This window comes from Oncorhynchus kisutch, linkage group LG8 (assembly GCF_002021735.2).
Source record: "Oncorhynchus kisutch isolate 150728-3 linkage group LG8, Okis_V2, whole genome shotgun sequence".
In the NCBI taxonomy this organism is placed as follows: domain Eukaryota; kingdom Metazoa; phylum Chordata; class Actinopteri; order Salmoniformes; family Salmonidae; genus Oncorhynchus; species Oncorhynchus kisutch.
This window is the reverse complement of record NC_034181.2, coordinates 67247544-67272229: the sequence shown is the minus strand read 5'-3', so window position 1 is coordinate 67272229 and position 24686 is coordinate 67247544. Positions and strand designations below refer to the sequence as shown.

At 42.6% G+C, this 24686-nt stretch overlaps 1 protein-coding gene across 2 annotated transcripts in view; it reads left to right on the top strand.

The window, feature by feature from the left end:
• The window catches only part of LOC109895241 (cingulin-like protein 1), a 38879-nt gene extending 15192 nt beyond the window's left edge, over positions 1-23687 (top strand). The window contains exons 9-19 of one of the 2 annotated variants that reach the window (XM_031830940.1): positions 7256-7462; positions 9933-10037; positions 10333-10485; positions 10624-10794; positions 12265-12426; positions 18079-18168; positions 20382-20465; positions 20724-20848; positions 21190-21298; positions 21384-21547; positions 21944-23687. In XM_031830940.1, coding sequence (XP_031686800.1) covers positions 7256-7462; positions 9933-10037; positions 10333-10485; positions 10624-10794; positions 12265-12426; positions 18079-18168; positions 20382-20465; positions 20724-20848; positions 21190-21298; positions 21384-21547; positions 21944-22085 — 1512 coding nt within the window. In that variant the 3' untranslated portion in view covers positions 22086-23687. Of the gene's footprint in view, positions 1-7255; positions 7463-9932; positions 10038-10332; positions 10486-10623; positions 10795-12261; positions 12427-18078; positions 18169-20381; positions 20466-20723; positions 20849-21189; positions 21299-21383; positions 21548-21943 lie in introns of both variants that reach the window. The other variant, XM_031830939.1, reaches the window with a different exon arrangement.
• The last annotated feature ends 999 nt before the right edge of the window (positions 23688-24686 follow it).

The window sequence follows — 24686 nt, the reverse complement described above, 5'->3', positions numbered from 1 at the left end:
CTTATAGCCCTATCTCATACATCCCCTGACACACTGGCAGCTCCATCCCCCAGCTTCTAGCCCTCCACTTGAGTGATTCCTGCCTGTCTTTATTTTCTCTGTGACTGACTTCTTTTTGTGTGTAATCATTGAAGCCATGTGGCCTGGTGAGCACCTCCTCAGGGCTGTTTGAAGGTAAAGAGTCCCACAGGAGGCAGTGTGTTTCCTCAGTTGATGATAGCGCTCTGCTGTGAGGCTGTAGCCTGAATTCATGGGCCTATTGTTCCTCTGCTGCGTCACTGCCTTGCAGAGCTGAGCTGGTGGGGAGGGAGCCTACTTTGCCAAAATGCATGCAAGGCTTTGGGGATTCCAACAAATACCCCCAGGAGTGTGGAGTAGAGGGTCAGTGTGCTCAAGACTGTGATGTACCTCAGCTTTAAGACCAGAGGTAGAAAGCTAACTCACTCACACTGAGACTTAGGAAATATGTGGTTTCTCCACTCAATAGGTTGTTTTGTGTTGGTACATTGCTTTTCAACATCCAACAGAGTAGGGAGTACTGGCAGGTACAGGCAAAGTATTTAACATGGACTTACTCTCCTGTGGCGTAGTCTGCTCAGGTTGCAAGTGGCACTGGTCACTCTCCCTCCAGTAGGATCTGACCTCAGCTCTGACATTCAAAGCCCAGTCATTTGCCTGTGATTTTCCTCCAGCCCGACCAGGCAGCATGATTCCCCAAGGTCTGGCTTTCGTCCAAGAGTTAAAAGAAGTACTATGCTCAATGTCAGTGTTTTGTCCTACTATAATGAGTTTCTGAAGGGTCTTTTGATATTATAATCACTCTGGGTTGGCCTCATATCAACCATTTAAGATCAGAATAGAGTACTGTGTGTGGAATTTGACATTGTGTCATCCCACTCCTTTCTTTTGAAGCCACTGGCCTTCTGGCGAAGTGCTAAACTGTAATAATGCCACATTCTGGGGAGGCTTGGAGTTTTGTGACAGTAAATGTTAATTCTCTGGTTCCATTTTTTTGACACAAAGGGCCAGTGTCCCTCAAAGCTCTACTGTGACTGCCTTCTCACTGCACTGGCCTATTTAATTCTCTATTAAAGCCAAACACCCCTGAAATCCTATCATTTGGCCCGGCAATAGAGACTCCATTTAAAAAGGTTTCTGTTTCCATGTCCCGAAGGACAAGACAAGATTTGATTGCTGGCATCTTATGGTGACTGGAGAGATGCCAGTGCTCCTCAAGCAGCAAGTTTTAATTTCCACTGCAAGCTTTTCTCCCAAGCCATCACAAACCTGTCTTTACTAGGCAGACACTAGTCTATGTGCCTTTTGTTGGAGAGCGTCTCTATTGTAATGCATACCTTCTTGCTGGTGAAACAAACTAAGGCTTATTCATTGCCGGAGAAAAGCTTGAGTGACCTGTGATGCTATTCACTTTCCTTGAAGACAGAATACATGGTGTTGAATACCATTAACTTGATATCACACAGGATATGACCCGTTCCTGGAAGGACCTTGGTCATCTTTGTGCTTCTATTTAGTCCCGATTGCCTATCTCGACTTCCCCTCTTATCCCATATTTACTTTTCCCTCAGGGAGAACACATGAATGGAAGTCATTTGAAAACAGGACCATAAAACTATGAGGCCACATCAACCTTGTCTCACAGTACCCTCTAACTAAGGTAGACTGAAGTAAATAATTATAAAGGATGTGGTGTTGAGCGTTGATTTTATTCACTTGTGGTTGTGGCCAGTATGTGTCTGTTTGAACGATGTCACCACCCGTGTGTTGTTATAGCTGGGGTAGAGGGATATCCTGTGTTTCTCTGCATCCTGGCCTAGGTCCTGGATTATGTAGGGGGAACACTCTGCCCTTTGGCTCCTAACTAAAGCCTTTCTGTCAGGGGTGCTGCTGGGACATTATAGCAACTTGACAATGTGTCAGCTCAATCAAAGAAGTGTTGCTTTGTACCTTTCCCAAGGCCATGGTAGAGCAGAGGGAGCAGAACACTGTGCTCCATTATAGTTACTTATTTTTGATATACTGCAATCTTGCACTGTGATTGTTACTGTCTGAAATAGGTATTATTTCTAAAACCTTGTGAATGCTGTATGCCCACAACAGTGCACTCATATAAAAGGTTGAGTTCAGTGTTATGAATGCATGTGCTAGTAAACACATAAAATGTGTTTAGGGGTGTGCCAGGACTTTTACTTTAATCTCTGTAGTATAGATGACACCAGTTTGTCTGTGATAACCAATCAGAGGGTATGCTACTCACTGACAAGGGCATGAGTACACCACAATCTTTATTTTCAGGATTTGTTGAAAGATTAAAATGTTGATTCAGTTAAAAGTCAGATTATACTATTTTGATGCGTTGTGGAAGTCACAACTTCCGCCGAAGTTGGTGCCTCTCCTTGTTCGGGCGGCGTTCGGCGGTCGACGTCACCGGCTTTCTAGCCGCCACCGATCTACGTTTCTTTTTCCATTTGTTTTGTCTAGATTTAACACACCTGGTTTCCATTACGTTATAATTTATTCCCTATTTAACCCTCTGGTTCCCACATGGTTTGGTATGTGTTTGTTCTTTGTTAAGTAGTCGCTCTGTTGTGTCGAGCTGGAATATTTGTGATTGTGATTTTCCAAGTAAAGTACGTTGTTACTGAGTTCTGTGTCCTGCGCCTGACTCCGTCCTACCTGCTGCACACTGACTCTTGACGTTTGATCTAGAATGGATTAACACTCTTGTCATTTTAAAAAGGGATATGTATGTGCCTATAAATGTGAATAGAGTGGGGCTCTGCTGGATGTGGGATTACCCCTCCATTGCTTGTTCCCTGGGCTCCAAAGCAGATTCAGCAGGGGTTTGTGTGTGTTCCCAGCAACCTGAAAGCACCCTGTAAAAGCTCAGAGCTCGCACACTGGGCCATGCATACTTCACTGCATTGTTAGTGCCACTCTTTTTACTGGCCGCACAATGGTAGTTAATGCCTGACTATAGACACACAGTTTAAGAGTACACAAGAGAGCCCTTGAAATTAAACTCTCCAATTGTTAATTTTAAGGCTTTGTAAAAGTCTGAGCGAGTAAAAAATGGCAAACACAAGGAACAATGATCACCAGGGCACCCTGTGAATTTCCACCACCCATGGGTCTTTCTCCCCCTCACCCTCTGAGTGGTAGTGCCCAGATGGACTCTCAAAGAACCCAGGATGGGAAATGGGACAGTGAAAGAGGGGGTGAGGGGATGTTTATATGAGAAAAAAAACTGAGAACTCAATGAGTCTACATTTTCTGTATGCTCCCCTCCCCCTCAACCTGCCCTCTACCCACAGCCCCAGTTGATTAGTTTGAATACAGAGATGATACTACAATCTTCACATATTCTAGCTAAGTAGGCGAAGTGACATGTAAAACAGTGAGGTTTTTCACAAGCTTCTACCCCCTGCTGTCCTTGGATTCTGTACAGTCCTAGACAGGTGAAAGATGTTTGGGATATGCCCAATGTGGCTACCCTGGGGAGACTAGTAACCGAAAGGGTGCAAGTTTGAATCCCCGAGCTGACAAGGTACAAATCTGTCGTTCTGCCCCTGAACAGGCAGTTAACCCACTGTTCCTAGGCCATCATTGAAAATAAGAATTTGTTCTTAACTGACTTGCCTAGTAAAATAAAGGTAAAAAATAAAAAAATGTTTTGAAAAATATAACACTGCCTTCATTTACACGTTTTAAGCACTTTTTTTGTGTGAGAATATCCTGGTCTGGGATGTAGGTAATTCCAGTGACACCTGCATATCAGTCAGTCAGTCTGTACTTGTGCCCCAGCTGACCCATGCAGGGATAAGGGTGTCGGGGAGGGGAACAGGCCCAACAGACCTCAGTGGGTCCTGGAGGTGGGGTGGTTAATGATCTGTCTTCTATGCTCTCCCCTCCACTGGGTGACCTTAACCCCTCGCCTACCACCCTCCGCTCAAACACTGGAACACCAAGCCTCAGTGACCAATGAGGGTCCTCCAACTCACCCAGTGGTGAGGGGATGATTGAGGGGGCGAGGTGGTCGGACTTTGGACTCAGCTCTGTGCCTTGCGAAAGTATTCGGCCCCCCCTTCAGCTCTGTGGACAGATAATGAGTCACTAAGGGACCATAGTACAGTGGTTCTAATGACAGAAGAGGGGATTCAAACACATTCCCAAGCACTAAGTCAGATTCCTTTTAAGACACCCATTTAGTAAGACATCTGTATCTAACAAAACCTATGACTGATAATCACAGGACTTGTAATTGAAGTAGTTTTATGACATTAGCTGTCTGCTATTTATCATGCTGTTTCGTTAGTGAATGTTTTTTCACTCTCCACTGGGTGAGTCAGCGTTGGTGCTCACCTGGAGCACAGTGTGTTTGTGTGTGTGTGTGTGTGTGTGTGTGTGTGTGTGTGTGTGTGTGTGTGTGTGTGTGTGTGTGTGTGTGTGTGTGTGTGTGTGTGTGTGTGTGTGAAACAGATGCATCTGTGTGCGTGCTTCCGGTGTGAGCGGAGTATGTGACGGGTATGTGCGTCAGGTGTGTGCAGTGTGTGTAGGCATAGGCTTTTCTTGGACCTGTCCAGTGAGAGGTGCCTGTCTGCCTGCCTGCTTGTCCAGGCGAGGCTAAGGGGAATTGAACCACAGTGTGTTAATCTGCACCATTTGCCTCTAATCCCCCTGGGAGCAGACATTCCTCCTCATAATGAACCTGCTAAGTCCCTCCCTGCCTGCATACTGTATAACATGAATGGGGCGAAAACTACTAAACCTACATTATAAACTGGATGGTTTGAGCCCTGAATGCTGATTGGCTGTAAGCCGTGGTATATCAGACCGTAAACCACGGGTATGACAAAACATGTATTTTTACTGTTCTAATTACGTTGGTAACCAGACCCCATCACCTCCCTGATTACCTTCTCTATACAGTGCCTTGCGAAAATATTCGGCCCCCTTGAACTTTGCGACCTTTTGCCACATTTCAGGCTTCAAACATAAAGATATAAAACTGTATTTTTTTGTGAAGAATCAACAACAAGTGGGACACAATCATGAAGTGGATGGAGCCAAATACAGGACCATTCTGGAAGAAAACCTGATGGAGTCTGCAAAAGACCTGAGACTGGGACGGAGATTTGTCTTCCAACAAGACAATGATCCAAAACATAAAGCAAAATCTACAATGGAATGGTTCAAAAATAAACATATCCAGGTGTTAGAAAGGCCAAGTCAAAGTCCAGACCTGAATCCAATCGAGAATCTGTGTAAAGAACTGAAAACTGCTGTTCACAAATGCTCTCCATCCAACCTCACTGAGCTCGAGCTGTTTTGCAAGGAGGAATGGGAAAAAATTTCAGTCTCTCGATGTGCAAAACTGATAGAGACATACCCCAAGCGACTTACAGCTGTAATCGCAGCAAAAGGTGGCGCTACAAAGTATTAACTTAAGGGGGCTGAATAATTTTGCACGCCCAATTTTTCAGTTTTTGATTTGTTAAAAAAGTTTGAAATATCCAATAAATGTCGTTCCACTTCATGATTGTGTCCCACTTGTTGTTGATTCTTCACAAAAAAATACAGTTTTATATCTTTATGTTTGAAGCCTGAAATGTGGCAAAAGGTCGCAAAGTTCAAGGGGGCCGAATACTTTCGCAAGGCACTGTATATGTCACTCCCTTTGGTTCCTTCCCCAGGTGTCATTGTTTCTGTTTCATGTCTGTGAGTTGTTCGTGTTTCTTGTTTTGTATTATATTTTCATTTATTTATTATTTATTCACTCCCTGAACTTGCTTCCCAACTCTCAGCGCACGTCGTTACAATATCAATAAGGAACCTCAGGGGTTTGTGATATATGATATATATATATATGAAAATAAGAATTTATTCTTAACTGACTTGCCTAGTTAAATAAAGGTAAAATAAAAATATATAAAAAATATTGCCAATAAACCATAACTAGGGGCTGTATCCAGGCACTCTGCATTGCCTCGTGCTTAAGAACAGCCCTTAGCCGTGGTATATTGGCCATATACCAAACTCCCTCGTGCCTTATTGCTTAAATATAAAACGTGTTTACATAATCATATTTAGTCTATTAAATATAGGCCTAGTACTGTAATGAGAATGGCCAGGAGCCATGTGATCCAACCAGGAAAAACTCTAGGCCTTGGGTATAACTTATCTAGAGCTTCTAGTTTTTCCTGGTTAGGGAAAACTCCTGGCCCTTTGTATCAGTAGTCAACCCCATATGAACGTCAGTTCCCTGGTTGTTTCTGTGGACCAGTGCAGCACGGGTATTCCTCACTTTAGTAAACAGAACAAGAAACTGTCAAACCTGTCATCTGGCATTCTGTCAAGCATTGCCTCATTTCCAGATATTCTTGTTTTTGAACAAATATTTGGGAGCCTGGCTGCTACTATATCTTCTTAAACGGTCACTTTCAGGATGTAAAGTAAATCCCTCTCTGACAGCCTCATCACAGCAAAACCTGCTATCTGTTTTTCTATGCAAAACTTAATGCGGGCCTAGATAGAGTGCTGTGTGTTGTTGTCAGCTAAGAGGTTACATGAAGACAGAATTCAGGTTTCCCCGAGTGCATTGACTGCTCTCCCTTAGGACAGCAGCAACCCAGACAGGCTAGCCAGGGCAGGCTCTCCATTGATAAAATTGGGCAGAGGCAAAGCACACAGGGACCTCCTTTCACACTGTCCTGCCACAGCAGCCAAGTTCATACAAAGACAGGCTGCCACCAACAGTGGGTCATCTAATTATGGAATTTGGTCCTGTTTAGTGACAAGCGGTGAACAAGCGAGAGCCATGAGGCTTAAGCAGCAGCCCCACAACTGTACAACTCTGGCAGATAAAGCCAATGAGACATTGATGTTGGTCATGCTCAGGGGACTCAGAATGAAGTGGACGGATTTACTGGACTGGACCATTCACCTCAATCTCCGCAGCCTTTTGCGGGTGACATGCTGTCTTTGTGTGGGCCAAGCTACAGCAGTAGAGGCAGTTCAATGGGAGGTGAATGGAGGCTTAGAGTTATTGTCATGCATCCACCTCTTAAATCCCCTTGAGCTTGTCATGAAGGAGCTGTGAAGGAATTTGAGTTGCCTTGTAAATAGACTTTTGTTTTTAACCAGTTGTCAAGACAGTATTGTGTCCTTTTCTGTGCAACGTTGCATCTTTCTACCCTGTATTTACTTTGTACTGACCCTTCTGTCTGCTCTCCAGAGCAGTGCTGCAGTGGGCAAGGAGAAGGCTGAAGTGGAGGCAGCCAAGGGGGCAGTGGAGGGCCAGGCGGGACGTCTTATCCAGGAGGCCGAGAAGCTGAGAAAGCGGGCACAGGAGCTAGAGAACGAAGTGGCCAAACTCAACCGTATCATTGATGATGCCAAGCTACAGGAGAGCAAGCTGGGGGACAGAGTCGGCCGGCTTGAGGTGAGGAACAGAGAAACCTAATGTACTGTAACTACTGTAGCAACGGTCATAGAAATTGTTCAAATGTTTTTTAAACCATTTGCATAATTGCAACTGTTGGACAGTGGATGAAGATACTCCAAACTTTTAGAATATGTATAATCCATCACATGAATTACAGAGCATTAAACATTTACTGGCATGGACAAAGGGATTTTGGTGGGAATTTAGGTATTCAATTTATTGTCAAATAAAGAAAGAAAAACATAAATCCACTCGTACTGTTTATACATTATCTTATTGTATCAGTTTTTGTAGATATATACAGTTGAAGTCGGAAGTTTACATACATTTAGGTTTTAGTCATTAAAACTCATTTTTCAACCACTCCACAAATTTCTTGTTAACAAACTATAGTTTTGGCAAGTCGGTTAGGACATCTACTTTGTGCATGACACAAGTAATTTTTCCAACAATTGTTTACAGACAGATTATTCCACCTATAAGGTTCATCCTTGGCAGCAATTTCCAAATGCCTGAAGGTGAAATGTTCATCTGTACAAACAATAGTACACAAGTATAAACCCCATGGGACAACACAGCCGTCATACCGCTCAGGAAGGAGACGCGTTCTGTCTCCTAGAGATGAACGTACTTTGGTGCGAAAGTGCAAATCAATCCCAGAACAACAGCAAAGGACCTTGTGAAGATGCTGGAGGAAACATAACCTGAAAGGCCGCTCAGCAAGGAAGAAGCCACTGCTCCAAAACCACCATAAAAAAGCCAGATTACAGTTTGCAACTGCACATGGGGACAAAGATCGTACTTTTTGGAGAAATATCTTCTGGTCTGATGAAACAAAAATAGAACTGTTTGGCCATAATGACTATCGTTATGTTTGGAGGAAAAAGGGGGAGTCTTGCAAGCCGAAGAACACCATCCCAACCATGAAGCACGGGTGTGGCAGCATCATGTTGTGGAGGTGCTTTGCTGCAGGTAGGACTGTTGCACTTCATAAAATAGATGGCCTCATGAGAAAGGAAAATGATGTGGATATATTGAAGCAACATCTCAAGACATCAGCCAGGAAGTTAAAGTTTGATCACGAATGGGTCTTCCAAATGGAAAATGACCCCAAGCATACTTCCAAAGTTGTGTCAAAATGGCTTAAGGACAACAAAGTCAAGCTATTGGAATGGCCATCACAAAGCCCTGACCTCAATCCTATAGAACATTTGTGGGCAGAACTGAAAAAGCGTGTGCAAGCAAGGAGGCCTACAAACCTGACTCAGTTACACCAGCTCTGTCAGGAGGAATGGGACAGAATTCATCCAACTTATTGTGGGAAGCTTGTGGAAGGCTACCTGAAACATTTGACCCAAGTTAAACCATTTAAAGGCAATCCTACCAAATACTAATTGAGTGTATGTAAACTTCTGACCCACTGGGAATGTGATGAAAGAAATAAAAGCTGAAATAAATTATTATCTCTACTATTGTTCTGACATTTCACATTCTTAAAATAAAGTGGTGATCCTAGCTGACCTAAAACAGGGGATTTTTACTAGGATTAAATGACAGGAATTGTGAAAAACAGAGTTTAAATGTATTTGGCTAAGGTGTATGTAAACTTCCGACTTCAACTGTACATATATATATATATATATATATATATTTTATGTGCCTCATTTGCATAAACACACAGGGTGTATTTGCATATATGGATACATTAACATAACAGGGCTTCAACTACCAAATTCTTTCTCTGTCTACCCTACCCTCACTCTGATGCGCTGTCTAGACTGCCTCATTAATTACTGTTGTTGTCAAGTTCTCTTGCATAATTAAACAAGTGTATCAATAGCAGGATATCCTTGGATTAAAAATCAACACACTTTGCTCTAGATTAAACATATCTAAAGATACTTTACATTGTTTATGAGATCAGACATAATATCACCATAATCATTTCAGTGCATGTAATTTGTAAACATTTCAACTGTATTCAATTCTTTCTTTCTTCTCTTTCTTGTGATGTAAGTGTCGAGGCGGTGCATTAAATCCCTGATGAAGCTTTAGCATAATTATAGATTCAACTGAAAGACATTGTATTCCATTGACCCCATTTCAGCCGTTACCAGGGTGTGTTTGACAGGTCATTACAAGCATTTCCGCAGTCGTAATGTTAACAAATAAAAATGACAGGCACAAGCAAAGTATGAAACAGTCGCTGGAGTAAAATGAAAGCAATCAATTCAGCAAGATTTAAGTTACAAGTGTATTTTGCATCCCTCAAACACATGAAATAGATGGCTGAAAAAGACAGATCCTCGGTGTAACATGAGCTGCTAGTTATATAAAGAAGAGCCACTGTAAACTGCACAGGAGTGTCAATCAGATTGACAGTAATAAAACTTTTCACATTGAAGATCAGATCTGTTACCTATTGTCTTATGCTGGTGTATGTTAATGTGTATGTGTAAACTCACAGATAGAGAAGAGGCAGCTGGAAGAGTCTTTGGAAGAAATCAAGGAGCAGGAGGAGGAGATGTCACGTGCCAACCGTGCTCTGACCACACGGTTAGAGGATGTACAGGTAAGATTGACCAGGCTTTGACCACACGGTTAGAGGATGTACAGCTAAGATTGACCAGGCTTTGACCACATGGTTAGAGGATGTACAGGTAAGATTGACCAGGCTTTGACCACATGGTTAGAGGATGTACAGCTAAGATTGACCAGGCTTTGACCACATGGTTAGAGGACGTACAGGTAAGATTGACCAGGCTTTGACCACAAGCTCGGGAGAATTTACTGGTGAGAATAATAAAGCATAAGTGCTGGTCCTCCTTACCATCCTGACCCATCTTTCTAAACTCTTTCTGTTACAGAGGAACTTGACCAAGCTGAACCATGACCACAGAGAGCTGGAGGAGAGGCTGAAGGAGGAGAGGAGTCAAAAAGAACAGTTCAAGAACACTAAGAATGAGATAGAGGACGAGAGGAGTCTGCTAGACCGCACAGTGGAGAAACTACAGAGGGAGGTGAGTGGACCAACTAAAGGCCTTCGGGGCATCCTTGTTTTAGTCAATCAAATATCACACCACATGCATGTGTCAATGTGTGCATGCATGTCTGTTTGTTAGCAAGGCTAACTATACCTTCTCTGTCTCTCCCTGTAGATGAGTGAGATCGTGGAGGCCTCTCAGTCGTCCACCCAGGAGCTGCAGGAGCAGATAGACGTGTACAAGGAGAAGAACCGTCGAGAGCTGGCTGAGCTTCAGAGACAGCTGAGGGAACGGGGTGTGGAGCTGGACAAGTCCCGTCTGGCTGCTAAGTCCCTACAGGAGGAGGTGGGTTGGTCAGTGCTCCCCATGACAATGGAGGATGACCCATTGTCCTGACTCAGTGTGTTGTAAACCCCCACTCTGGGTCTGTACAGTGAGGTCATGGCTTTGGAATGTGTCCTCTCCCCTCTTATACTTCCCCTTTGCCCTGAACTGGACCAGAAGGTCACAGCTGTAGATGCCTGGTGGCCTGGTGGTATTACAGGGTTAAAGAGGTTAGATAATGTATATTTTCATAGATATCTGTGGTTTAGCATGAAGAGGTGGAGCTGTGGAGGGTGGTAAAATAAATCTGAGTCATTGTTTTTCTATTGGTGAAGCATCAGAATGTTTTAGCAATCTAGAACTTCAGACACTAGGATGAATTTATGAACCTCTTTTAATTGAACAATATCAAATTATTAGCTGTGACTATCTTACATTACATCCATTGTTCTCATACATTAAGGGAGTTGTAGCTAGGTAGGCTTATGGACTTTGAATTGAGCCTCTGTTAAGTTCTTCATGGCATTTTGCCTCATTTAGGAATTCTACAGCTAATATTTTTCCAATTACTGTGGTTCATTTTCACAATCTAGCTATAACTCCTTAGTAGCTGTGATCTGCACCACATAATGTTGTTATAACCCAGGGCCACTGCTCATTGGGTATGGTTTGACCTACTAAACACTTTGGAATTTTTGGAATGTTTTTGTTGAATATGGGATAAGCATTGTTTATTTGATCTAATAATGTCCTCCCTCATTGTGTGTCTGAGTTACTAACCCCTGCAGAATGTCATTAAAGAAAACCTATTTCCTACAGTAGGTTAAAGACAGGTGGCCAGACTCAGTCCAACACCATTGGAATTGTGAGCCATAACATGCTTACTTTTTCCATAGAAACGTGTCCGTTTTACAGAAGAGAGAGGACTTGCTGCTAATGGTTCATCTTTGTGTTGTAGTCTACCCAGTGTAATGTATATGCACAGATGGGATAGGCTGATGTATCTTTGTCCAGCTGGTCTACAGGAAGAGGGGGATGTAGTGTCATTGTTGTGAGAGCAGGAATGACTGACCCCACATCCTCCTCCTGACTGACACACTCCGCTAAAGCCTGGTGATGAGGTCACTGTTTCATCTGCTTCAGATCTCCAGTCTGTTCCAACCCCCGACATCCATCTTATAAGCATGCACATTGAGACCTGTTAAAGACAAATGTATTTTCTTCTTTCATTTTCTTCACTCACCAGGCTAGTGTTTGTGAAAGTTTCTCTTAAGTCACTATTGTTATAGGAACAGATGGCATCTTGTGGCCACTGCTGAAATTGCCTTGCTAAAGCATGCATGACAGGTATGGATGTTACTGTAACAGTATGACACATACGTGTGGTTTATTGTTCGCTGTGGTGTACTGGTAAATGAGTAGGAGGCATTCACAAAACTTGTTTTCCATTTCCATTCTGTTTTAAAAGTATGTGTGGTGTGTGTCCAGCAGCTGAGCCATGTGGAGGAAGACCTGAGGCAGTGTAAGAGGGAGAGGGATGATTCGGTGCTCAAGGAGAAGGCCCTGGAGCAGAAAGTCTATGACCTGGAGGTGGAGGCAGAGACCAAAGCCCACTCCAAGGATGACAAAATCCGACAGGTCAAACTCATGGAGGTAAATCTTAATTATTCATTTCACATTGTCTCTAAACTATACATGTGTTCATGGAGACTTTTTGGGCTGTATTAATTGGTTATCTTTGAGTCTTCAGTCAGTGTATGCTAGTCCTTCCATTTAGTCTGTTTGTACTCCAGTCCTGAGAAAGGAACAGTTCCCAGCTAGCACATAACGTTCTGAGAACCATATGTTTCTTAGAGCTTGGTGAGAGCAGCGTTGTCCTATGGTTAATTTGCATACAACCTTCATACAAAACTTTCTGGGAATGGTGCAAGATAGTTACTTGGTTTTAGAACATTCCTGGCATATTTAAGGAATTTGACAAAATAACATTTTCTTGATATTTCATTACTTGAACAGAATGTTTCCTAAAAGTTAAAACATGGTTAGAGAACATAAGATTGTAGTTTGAGAGATAAGGAGCATGTTATTATGCACATCTGGTTAAAATGGTGTGCACGTGTTCAGTGTGTGATATTGGAAATATGGATCTGATTGGATGCGCCTAGTTTAATTGGCAGGCCCTCATTGGTTGTTGGCCAGGGTATTCAAGTGTGCAACCTTTGAGCGGGTGCAGATGGAACCGGCTATGTTGTATCCGCTGTCATGTTAGAAATAAACCGTCTTCATGATGTTAATGTTTTATACGGTCAAGTTTCTCTTTGCAATAACTACAAATAATCTGCTTCCTTTAACCGGGGATGCAACAGATTGGCGACACGGTACGAGTTTGTCTGAAGGAGAACAAGAGCGAGCAAGAAAGTGCAAGCTCCGTCGAGACAGTCTGTGTAGAAAAGCTAGCACCGATGATGTTCGGCAAGGCCGAGGATTTTCACTGAGGAAAGTGTCGAACAGATTTGTTCGAGGATAAGATTTGAAGTACGAGGATAAGTCAAAAGCCATTTTTGTTATTGTTGGCAGAAAGTCTCACAATTTGTTAATGGACTTGTGCTCCACAGAAACCAAGTGAAAAAAAATTATTGTCGGTCACACTGTTGAAAAATTCACCACGTACCGAGGACAAATTTAATTACTGAAAGATGAAAGTTTCAGTCAAGGAGTCAACTCAAGGGAGAGCCTATTAGTGAGTACTTGGCTAGTTTAAGAAAAGCATTAGCCACATGTAAATTTGGTCAGTTTGAGTCATTACGTGATAAATGTGTGCAGTGTTTAAAGTGCAGAGCTGAGAAACCGTTTACTAAACGTAGATCACACAAAATACTTTGGAATTAAAGAGTGCACAGCAGTTCTCACAAAATACTTTTAAAGCAAAATGTAGTCGTGAAGAAAAACAGGTAAACCATGTTACCGCGGGAAAAGGGCACAAGCCAAATGAGTGCCGCTGCAAGAAGAACACATAGCCAGGGCCTGTTGGGAGTGCAAGAAGAACACATAGCCAGGGCCTGTCGGGAGTGCAAGAAGAACACATAGCCAGGGCCTGTTGGGAGTGCAAGAAGAACACATAGCCAGGGCCTGTTGGGAGTGCAAGAAGAACACATAGCCAGGCCCTGTTGGGAGTGCAAGAAGAACACATAGCCAGGGCCTGTTGGGAGTGCAAGAAGAACACACAGCCAGGGCCTGTTGGGAGTGCAAGAAGAACACACAGCCAGGGCCTGTCGGGAGTGTCAAGTGAAAAAATAATAATGATGAAGCAAACGAAATGGAACAAGCACCTGGATGCTACGGAGAGAGAGGCCTCCTTACTTCGACTGCAGGAAGACTAGAGGCGCAACGATGATCAGCACCAGGGCAACGAACACCAGCGAGAGAGAGGCAAGAACGTCATTGCAACAGAGATGAGCATTACATCTCACATGAGCCAGACATCTGATAAAGGGACATCGGCTGTTTGCCACTGACTGAGTTGGGTAACGTAAAAGGAATTGAACTGTTTGCATTAAATACAGGTAAAGACATTACTAAACTGTACTGTATATGTAAAGGCAGATGTGAGACCCAAAATGGAAGTTGATACAGGTGCAGCAGTTTCTGTGATAGAGGTTGTATAACCGCAGGTTCAAGAAGGTGAAATTGAGCCCTGCTGTTAGACACCTCAGGGAACGCAACACCCAGCTACAACTCAACTCCCCGTGGAGTGGGGAAAAAAGGGACGTGATTGTAGGTGCGGGTAAGGAGGACAGAGGCAGAGAATATTAACATTTACAAATAATTTATTCTTCCTTCACACGGTAAGGTGGGGAAAAGGGTCTGGATGAATCAAAGAAAAGTTCAAGTTCTCTCTCCTACCTTACCTGCCTACCCACTGGTTACCTATTCTTAGCACCACCTGGCGCACTAACCAAAATACAGCGGGGTGGTCCGCCCAAGTCTTACCTAGTGTGCAGAGAGAGTAAATACTACGGGTATATGTATGCCTGCAGGCCTCTTGCCTAAAAACTACCAAGGTGCCTTCCCCTTCCCCCCCTGGGAACAAATGAACAGAATAATTCAAACTTACTGAACAATTTCAATAAACCAAAAACTAGGTACTATGGTATACACATACCTCTACAGGAACAGCTCAAAACCACTTTCAACAAATTTACCAGACATCTCTCTCCTAACACCAGACATCTCTCTCCTAACACCAGACATCTCTCTCCTAACACCAGACATCTCTCTCCTAACACCAGACATCTCTCTCCTAACACCAGACATCTCTCTCCTAACACATGACATCTCTCTCCTAACACATGACATCTCTCTCCTAACACATGACATCTCTCTCCTAACACATGACATCTCTCTCCTAACACATGACATCTCTCTCCTAACACATGACATCTCTCTCCTAACACAAGGAACACTGGCTTTTAAAGCTGCAGAAGGAGTCAGTAATTGCAGTCAGCTGTTTCCCCTGACGAGAGGGCGGGGTCAGAGCTCCAATTAGTGATGAGCCGACCAATCAGCTGCTTTGGAATCCAGGAAGCCATCCTGAAATGCACACGTACAAACACATACAGTTGAAGTCGGAAGTTTACATACACCTTAGCCAAATACATTTTAACTCAGTTTTTCACAATTCCTGACATTTAATCCTAGTAAAAATTCCCTGTTTTAGGTCAGTTAGGATCATCACTTTATTTAAGAATGTGAAAAGTCAGAATAGTAGAAAGTTATTTCAGCTTTTATTTCTTTCATCACATTCCCAGTGGGTCAGAAGTTTACATACAGGTAATTAGTATTTGGTAGCATTGCCTTTACATTGTTTACCTTTTGTCAAACGTTTCAGGTATCTTTCCACAAGCTTCCCACAATAAGTTGGGTGAATTTTGTCCCATTCCTCCTGACAGAACAGGTGTAACTGAGTCAGGTTTGTAATCCTCCTTGCTCACACACGCCTTTTCAGTTCTGCCCACAAATGTTCTATAGGATTGAGGTCAGGGCTTTGTGATGGCCACTCCAATAGCTTGACTTTGTTGTCCTTTTTTGTGCCATTTTGACACAACTTTGGAAGTATGCTTGTGGTTATTGTCCATTTGGAAGACCCATTTTCGACTAAGCTCTAACTTCCTGACTGATGTCTTGAGATTTTGCTTCAATATATCCACATCATTTTCCTTTCTCATGAGGCCATCTATTTTGTGAAGTGAACCAGTCCCTCGTGCAGCAAAGCACCCCCACAACAGGTCTTGGCTGTTTTCATTTGATTTTCCCATGATGTCAAGCAAAGAGGCACTGAGTTTGAAGGTAGGCCTTGAAATACATCCACAGGTACAGCTCCAATTGACTCAAATTATGTCAATTAGCCTATCAGAAGCTTCTAAAGCCATGGCATCATTTTATGGAATTTTACAAGCTGTTTAAAGGCACAGTCAATTTAGTGCATGTAAACTTCTGACCCACTGGAATTGTGATACAGTGAATTATAAGTGAAATAATCTGTCTGTTAACAATTGTTGGAAAAATTACTTGTGTCATGCACAAGTAGATGTCCTAACCGACTTGCCAAAACTATAGTGTGTTAACAAGAAATTTGTGGAGTTGTTGAAAAACTAGTTTTAATGACTCCAACCTAAGTGTATGTAAACTTCTAACTTCAACTGTACAAACACACAACAACACGGAAACTGGGGAACATAACACCTGCAAACTTTGTGTTTAAAAACGTACAGTAAAGAGTCACAAGTTCTAAGAGGGAAAATCTCTGCACTTAGAGAAGCTGTTGAAAAACAGCTTGTCAAATTGGAGTCAGAAGGGGTCCTTACTCTAGTTAACTACAGTGAATGGGCTGCTCCAATTGTGTGTATACCGAAAACAGTCAATACAGGTAACTATCAATCCGTGGCTGGAAGTAGATCAGTATCCGTTACCAAAAACGCAGGACTCGTTCACCAAGCTGACGGGGTGAGAAGTTCACAAAGCCTGATTTGTCACAGCCATACCAGCCAGTACAACTAGAGGAGAGCTCTAAGCACTATCTCACCATGAATATGCATACGTGGTTGTTTAAGGTCAACAGGCTTCCTTATGGTGTTGCCTGTGCTCGAGCTATTTTTCAGAAAATAATGGATCTGATCCTACAAGGTATAAATGGGGTAATCTACTATCTTGATGATATACTTATCACAGGGCGTAACACGGTAGAGCACATGAGAAATCTTGAAGAAGTGCTAAAAAGACTGAAATCTGAAGGTTAAAAGAGATGTTATTTCTTCCAGAACAGCGTAGCCTATCTAGGTCATGTGATAGATGCAGAGGGGATGCACCCCATGAAACAGACAACTGAAGCTATTAGGCTCCCATTCCTACAAACATAGCTCAGGTCTTTTCTTTTGTTACTTAACTATTATGGAAAATTAATTCAAAATCTGTCTACCATAGTTAAGGCTGTGACCGCTCAACTGCAGAATGCGCATAGCTTAATTGGTAGGCCCTCACTCAACTGGCTATGTTGTATCTGTTGTCATGTTGGAAATAAACCGTTTCCATGATGTTAATGCTTTATACTGTCGAGTTTCTCTTTGCAATAACTAAAAAGAACCTCCTTCCTTTAACTGGGGATGCAACAATTTATAGGTTTGAATCTCACTGATGCCGTGTCACAATAAAAAATAAATGTGTTTGCATGATTAACGTCTAAGGAAATTTAATTTCTATGTGTCCTATCTGTGCTAAAGAGTTAAAGCAAAATAAGATGTTATTAAAAGTCTTATTAAATGATTCAGTGAACATTGTTATGAAATTATTTAAAAACCTCCAAATAACCTATAAATTCTGTTCTCAGACCGTTAATAAAACCTCCCAGGAAAAAATTCAAGGAACCAGAATAAAACATTCTCAGAACCTCCCTACAACCCAAAAAATGCACGTTCCCAGAAAAGGCAACATTGTTACTTCTGTTCTCAAAACGTTTAAATAAAACATTCAGTTTTATCGGTCAGGAAATGTATAGCTTCCCATAACCAATGTGAAATCAAAAACATACAATCCCACAACTTCCAAGGAACCAAATGTGCTAGCTGGGATCTTTCCTGAGTTTGTTATAGACACAAGTCATGTGTACTGCAGGCCTCTGGTGTTGACAGTGGTGTGATGGCAAACACGGCAGAAGGAAATCCATTCAGAAAAGCAACCCCATGTTTACAGCAAGGTCAAATAATAATGTCATTGGTATTACCATGTCAATGTTGATGCTGTGTACTGCAGGACAGGATCAATCAGCTGGAGCTGGATCTGGATGAGGAAAAGCAAAGTGGAGACCTGCTGATTGTCAGGATAGACCGAGGCAGAGAACAGGTGAGTCCCTGACCACTCTAACTGACCTCCAGTCAGTGGGGCATTCTAACATTCATTAACCATGGTTCACCATTTTGTCTCTGACTCTATTGTGACCGGGAGTCACACTCCTAAACTTCATGAACTTCATTATCATCTGCAAAAGACAGAAAGCATTTCAAGTACAGTCATTCCAGAGCAGCTTGGCATAATGTGACATCTAAGCTTACACCCCGTATCAGTTCTTTGTGCTTGTCTGCCATCCCTTCCCGCCATCGACAGCTCAAATACCCACACACACAGACCTACACACCGAGCCATTCTTCATTGCGTGTGTGTGTGGAACAGCCACCCAAAAATCCCACTATCCCAGTTAATTTGTGTTCTGGAGAGAGCAGAGGGGTTATTGCCATGTAAGAGGATCTTGCATAATCGTTCAGTTTGGCAGGCTGCCTGCTCGGTGTAAAAGCGCCAATCCAATTTTCATGCATCAGTCACAAAATACCCCTTTTAATGCACCACCTCAGCCAAAATATGCACACTGCCAAATGTATCAAGTTTACGGCAATGGAGTTCACTTAGCTGTGACTGCGTCTCAGGGACAAATACATTTCTTGTGGCTGATCATAGTTCTCACATCCTGAGGGAGTCAGACCTAAACACTGCAGCTTTCCTTCCCCTCTGATAAACCTGCTGATGTTGCCATTATAAACTCAGATTGAGATAAGAGTACATGCTTCCTGGAGAAAGAGTTGTTGTCAGAAAGCGTTGCTAACTCAGATCAGGAGACTGTTGGACCGGTGCTTTTTAATGAGGAAGTGACATTATTCCAGATACAATTCATGTACAGGACAAGCTTTTTCTTCTAGGATGTATTTGTATTTTTCAACACATGCTAAGTGCATTTACCTCCAAGGATCTAGCCTGTTGCAATACCTCTGCAATTCACTGTGCTCTCATTGATTTACATACTGCCAATGCAATCATGATGCATTCTTCATGTCTATCAAAGATAGGACTAGTTATTTTACAGTCAGGTTCATTGTGCCACTATGGTAAGATTAAAGGGCTAAGTCTGCACAGTCCTCCAATATTGAAATGGGTGAAAATGTAAAGACCTGAACAAAAGTATGAGAGGCCTAAAAGGAGTGAACAAGTACTTACATTTCCTTAAAGGCAAGAAACTCCTGGCACAGAGAAAAGAGTAGCACTAGACAAAGTGGCATTACCGCAACACTGGGCCAAGGTTGCCAAGGCAACAGTGGAGTGGTGTACAGTCCTAGTGAAGTGGATGAGGTTAGGATAGGAGGATGTGGTGGTGGTCAGGGGGAGAGGGGGACGGAGAGGGTGGGGTCTGCATGGCCATGATGGCTTGGAGTGAGGGAGGGGGCAGGGGCGGCAGGAAGAACACCTGCGTCTCTCCTGGCACCAGGTGCTCTTCTCCTGTCTAAATGAGAGTAATCTCTCCTCTCTCCTCCCGCCGTCTCTCACAAAGCAGATTAGTTTCTGCTGTATGTTCCAGTCTGCTGAATCAGCTCCCTCAAGCACTGAACTGGGCACACCAGTTATGTGGCCCATCGTTCATCAGAGCAGCCCACCTTCACACACTAATTGGCATAAAATATCACCCATACTAAGCTTCCCTCGCAAAAACAATTGTTGATTAGTTTTTTCCATCCACATCTGTATTCCCTTCTCTTGAACTAGTCTGTCTGTCTCTCCCGCTCTCTCTCACTCTCTCATTCTCTCTTTCTCTCTGAGACAATGAAGTAGTTTGACAGTTTGAGTTTGTAAGTTTGAGCCAAAGGTTGTTTATTATTCTCAGTTTCTAATCTTTCACAGAAATAGTCAAGCTTAAAAGCTAACATTTGCATTTTTCTCTGTCTGGCTTTTGGAAGAAGTTCAACTCCCTGAGGAATTGAGAGGCTTCAGTGCATTCCCAGCACTAGCTATGATAGGTTAATCTAAATATGACTGATTTATCACTCTATCTGAATGTAGATTACTGAGAGCTGATGTGAGATCAGTTCAGGGGAATGCAACCGAAATAAGAATATCCAAACCCCCAATTAGCTACAGGAAGGCTCCTTCCACCTTGAGTAAGACACTACAACAACTGCACACCTACACATACAGGAAGGGTTCTTCCTACCGACACATGAGCAGCCTCTCCTAATAATTGTGTTCTCAGGTTGTGTAACTATTGAGATGAAGGTCTCCGCTCTGATTGACAGGTGGAGCAGATGAGGAATGAACTACTGCAGGAGAGGGCAGGCAGACAGGACCTGGAATGTGACAAGATGACTCTGGAGAGACAGGTACACACGGCCCTGTTCTTCCCGCTCCTTCTTCCCTTCCTGTCTGGGGGGAAACAACAGCAGTCTATCTGTGAAAAGTCCCTTACCAAAACATACCAAAACATGCACTCATCTAATCCATCTCTGTCTTCTATCTGTCCTTCTCTGTCTCCATCTCTATACTCCTGCTCTGAAAATGTTCTTGTTGACCAAAACATTACCTAATAAAGTAGAACTAAGACTGTGTATTAAAGTTGTTTCTCACACCGTTTCTAACAGAACAAGGACCTGAAGAGTAGAATAGCCCATCAGGAGGGCTCCCAGAAGTCTAACAAGGAGGGCCTGGTGAGCCAGCTGGAGAGCCGGATCCAGGAGCTGGAGGAGAGGCTGGAGGGAGAGGAGCGGTATGGTTAGGGTTGGGGTTGGTTTGGGTTCCTAGGGAGAGGTGGGATTGGGGTAGGGGTTGGAGGGAGAAGAGAGGTCCTGCTATAGGGACCAGTGCTGCCTACAGACTCATTACAGAAGCTGTCTGGCTCTAATTAGGTCACATTGCACTTAACCTTGGTTCTTTGGGTTGGTTAGTTTAGTTTTACATTCTTTAGGTTATACTGCATACTATGTGTAGATGCATGCAGTATGTGGCATATGGCCAATTACCTTGTGGTTTCCAGAGTGTTTTATGTACTGCTACAGTATGTGACATGTAGCAGATCGGTAGTCTTACCCATGATGCTGTGTTTTCTAGGGACCGTGCCAACCTGCAGCTGGCGAACCGGAGGCTGGAGAGGAAGGTGAAGGAGATGATGATGCAAGTTGATGAAGAGCACCACTCACTGCAGGATCAGAAGGACCAGGTCAGGATGCAACATACACATATATACACACACACACACACACACACACAAAAAGCTGTTTTAACCCTCGGTGTTCCTCTTGCAGCTGAACCTGCGTCTGAAGGCCCTGAAGAGGCAGATGGACGAGGCGGAGGAGGAGATTGACCGGCTGGAACACGGCAAGAAGAAGCTGCAGAGAGACCTGGATGAACAGCAGGAGGCCAACGAGCAGCTCCAGAGCCAGCTCAAATCCCTGCGTAGCGAGATGAGGTAAAAATGCTAAATACACACGGCTAACAGAAGACGCTAAGAACATGCTCATTCTGCTTTGGCATTTGTTTACCTAGTTAATTATAATGCAGCTCTAGCCAGCTGAAGCTAACAGCAGGCACCAAGAAATTCCACAGTGTAAAGCACATGTTTATGAAGTTTCACAGTTGCACACACATTATGTGAACCCACTATAATTGATCTGAACACATTCCCTACCACTGTCCTAGGGTATTAATCACTCCTTCCTGAGCAATGTAGTCTAACACGAACATAGTAAAATGCAATGTGTGTAGGCTTTAGCCCACTTTCTCTCAAACTGTAACTCTTTCATACTGCGTAAACTACCTCACCCAGCCCTCCACCCAGAATAACACTAGTTTCCCCTCCCTGAAGGCGTAAGACCAACTCTGCTCCACTGGACGACGATGATGATGAGGATGACATCAGCACGGACGGAGAGACCTACTTCCGCTCTTCATCTGGCTATAAACGCTCCTCTAGCCAAGACAACATCCTGTCAACATTCTCTTTGTGAACCAACACAATAAAGAGAATGTTACTAAAACTACAGAAGGACCAAGTGGACTGACTCCTATTCAGAGAGACCACTTTCAGGTCACGACGTGCTTTTGGAAAACCGGTCAAATAGCATAGTGATGTGTGTTTTCTTTTCCTTTCACAGTACATAGATTGAGAGGAAATGGCTAGATAATAGTTATTGATTAATTGCAATGTCTTGTAAATTATTGATTATAATTTAGCAATAGTTGAATTATCAGCACAATTTCTACGTTTGTAGATAATCATTGCATGTGTCTTCTTACATCTTATGAATGATCCAGCAAAGAGATGTAAAGGGAATCCAATTATTCACCTTGTAATGCAATCTAAAGGACAGCATTCTGTAACCTCTTGTGCCTTATTGAAATGTATCAATGTATTAATCCCACACTAGATTTTATATCTTTAATCAAATATGTTAAGCCGCTTATCAAGTCTGATAGCAACAAATTTCATTTGAAACATTCATTTTTGTATTGTGCATTAGAATATCAATTCAATTTTGTAATGAAGTCAGGCAGAGTGTAAGGCCTTAAATTGATTTGAGTGAAATATTAGCTATTTATTTACTTTTGAATATATGAAGAAATGGCTGAATGAAGGGCAATATGTTTTTAGGGAAATTTGTATGAGGGATTCTTCTTTATACAGATGCTTTTTTGTATATATTTTAAACCTGAATAAGGAATAGTAATCCATCCATAATGTTAGTGTGGTCTACAGAACACATCTCTGTTTTATCACTTCTGTTTTCAGGTTTATGACTCCTGACTTATTGCAGTATTCAACCCTGCCTTTATTAAAATAAGATACAGTAGAACTTTTATAAAGACTGGTTAGATCACCGTTCTCAAATCAACGTTCTACTGTGTATTTTTAGTTGGGCTTTTCCACTAACTACTGGGACTGCTCTGTTACTCCTGAGATTATTGTTTAAATCGTCAATAATCCATTTTTTTGCATTATAGTAACAAACACATTCCTTACTTTTGTTTAAAAGTGATTCATCTCTGTATTTCATAGAAATATGACTTTTACCAGAAACATGTTACAATGTGAGAAGAAGCTATTTATGTTTATGGTATATCCTCCAAGAACTAAACAGTGTTAATATTGGACATACGAGTCAATCTAATGTAAAACTAACATTTATTTTTGTGTTGCCTACCTTTGTATTTGCTATGTGCACCTGTGGGAGCATATTAATATGCTATATGACCATACAGTCAGTACCTGTTATAAGCATATGTTGTGCCTATCTATTATCTGTTGGAGGGGACTGTCCTCTGTTATGCAAGTTTATATGATGAGGGACTTTCTACAGGTGAGCTGTATTGACAATCGATCTGTTTAGCTACACTGTGATGATTTGCACTGTCCGAGGGATTATTTCTGAAGGTGTCCAAGGCTCTTGCCATATGGAATGAAGAAGAGGACTTTGGCTGTGTGCCTCCTCCAGGCGTTTTGGAGTGGGGGGGTTGAGAAGAAATGCTACCTCTCTGTATGTACACATCTGTACTTTGCTGAGACTAAAAACCCTGCTAAAATGAAATAAAGTTATCCTTAGTTAATCTCACATGCTTATTTTGTTTGTCCTCTGACAAATCAACTGTAAATTTCGGTGTTCCTCAAGGTTCCGTTTTAGGACCACTATTGTTTTCACTATATATTTTACCTCTTGGGGATGTTATTCGAAAACATAATGTAAACTTTCACTGCTATGCGGATGACACACAGCTGTACATTTCAATGAAACATGGTGAAGCCCCAAAATTGCCCTCGCTAGAAGCATGTGTTTCAGACATAAGGAAGTGGATGGCTGCAAACTTTCTACTATTAAACTCGGACAAAACAGAGATGCTTGTTCTAGGTCCCAAGAAACAAAGAGATCTTCTGTTGAATCTGACAATTAATCTTAATGGTTGTACAGTCGTCTCAAATAAAACTGTGAAGGACCTCGGCGTTACTCTGGACCCTGATCTCTCTTTTGAAGGACAGCTTTTTTCCATCTACGTAACATTGCAAAAATCAGAAACTTTCTGTCCAAAAATGATGCAGAAAAATTTATCCATGCTTTTGTCACTTCTAGGTTAGACTACTGCAATGCTCTATTTTCCGGTTACACGGATAAAGCACTAAATAAACTTCAGTTAGTGCTAAATACGGCTGCTAGAATCCTGACTAGAACCAAAAAATTTGATCATATTACTCCAGTGCTAGCCTCTCTACACTGGCTTCCTGTCAAAGCAAGGGCTGATTTCAAGGTTTTACTGCTAACCTACAAAGCATTACATGGGCTTGCTCCTACCTATCTCTCTGATTTGGTCCTGCCGTACATACCTACACGTATGCTACGGTCACAAGACGCAGGCCTCCTAATTGTCCCTAGAATTTCTAAGCAAACAGCTGGAGGCAGGGCTTTCTCCTATAGAGCTCCATTTTTATGGAACGGTCTGCCTACCCATGTCAGAGACGCAAACTCGGTCTCAACCTTTAAGTCTTTACTGAAGACTCATCTCTTCAGTGGGTCATATGATTGAGTGTAGTCTGGCCCAGGAGTGGGAAGGTGAACGGA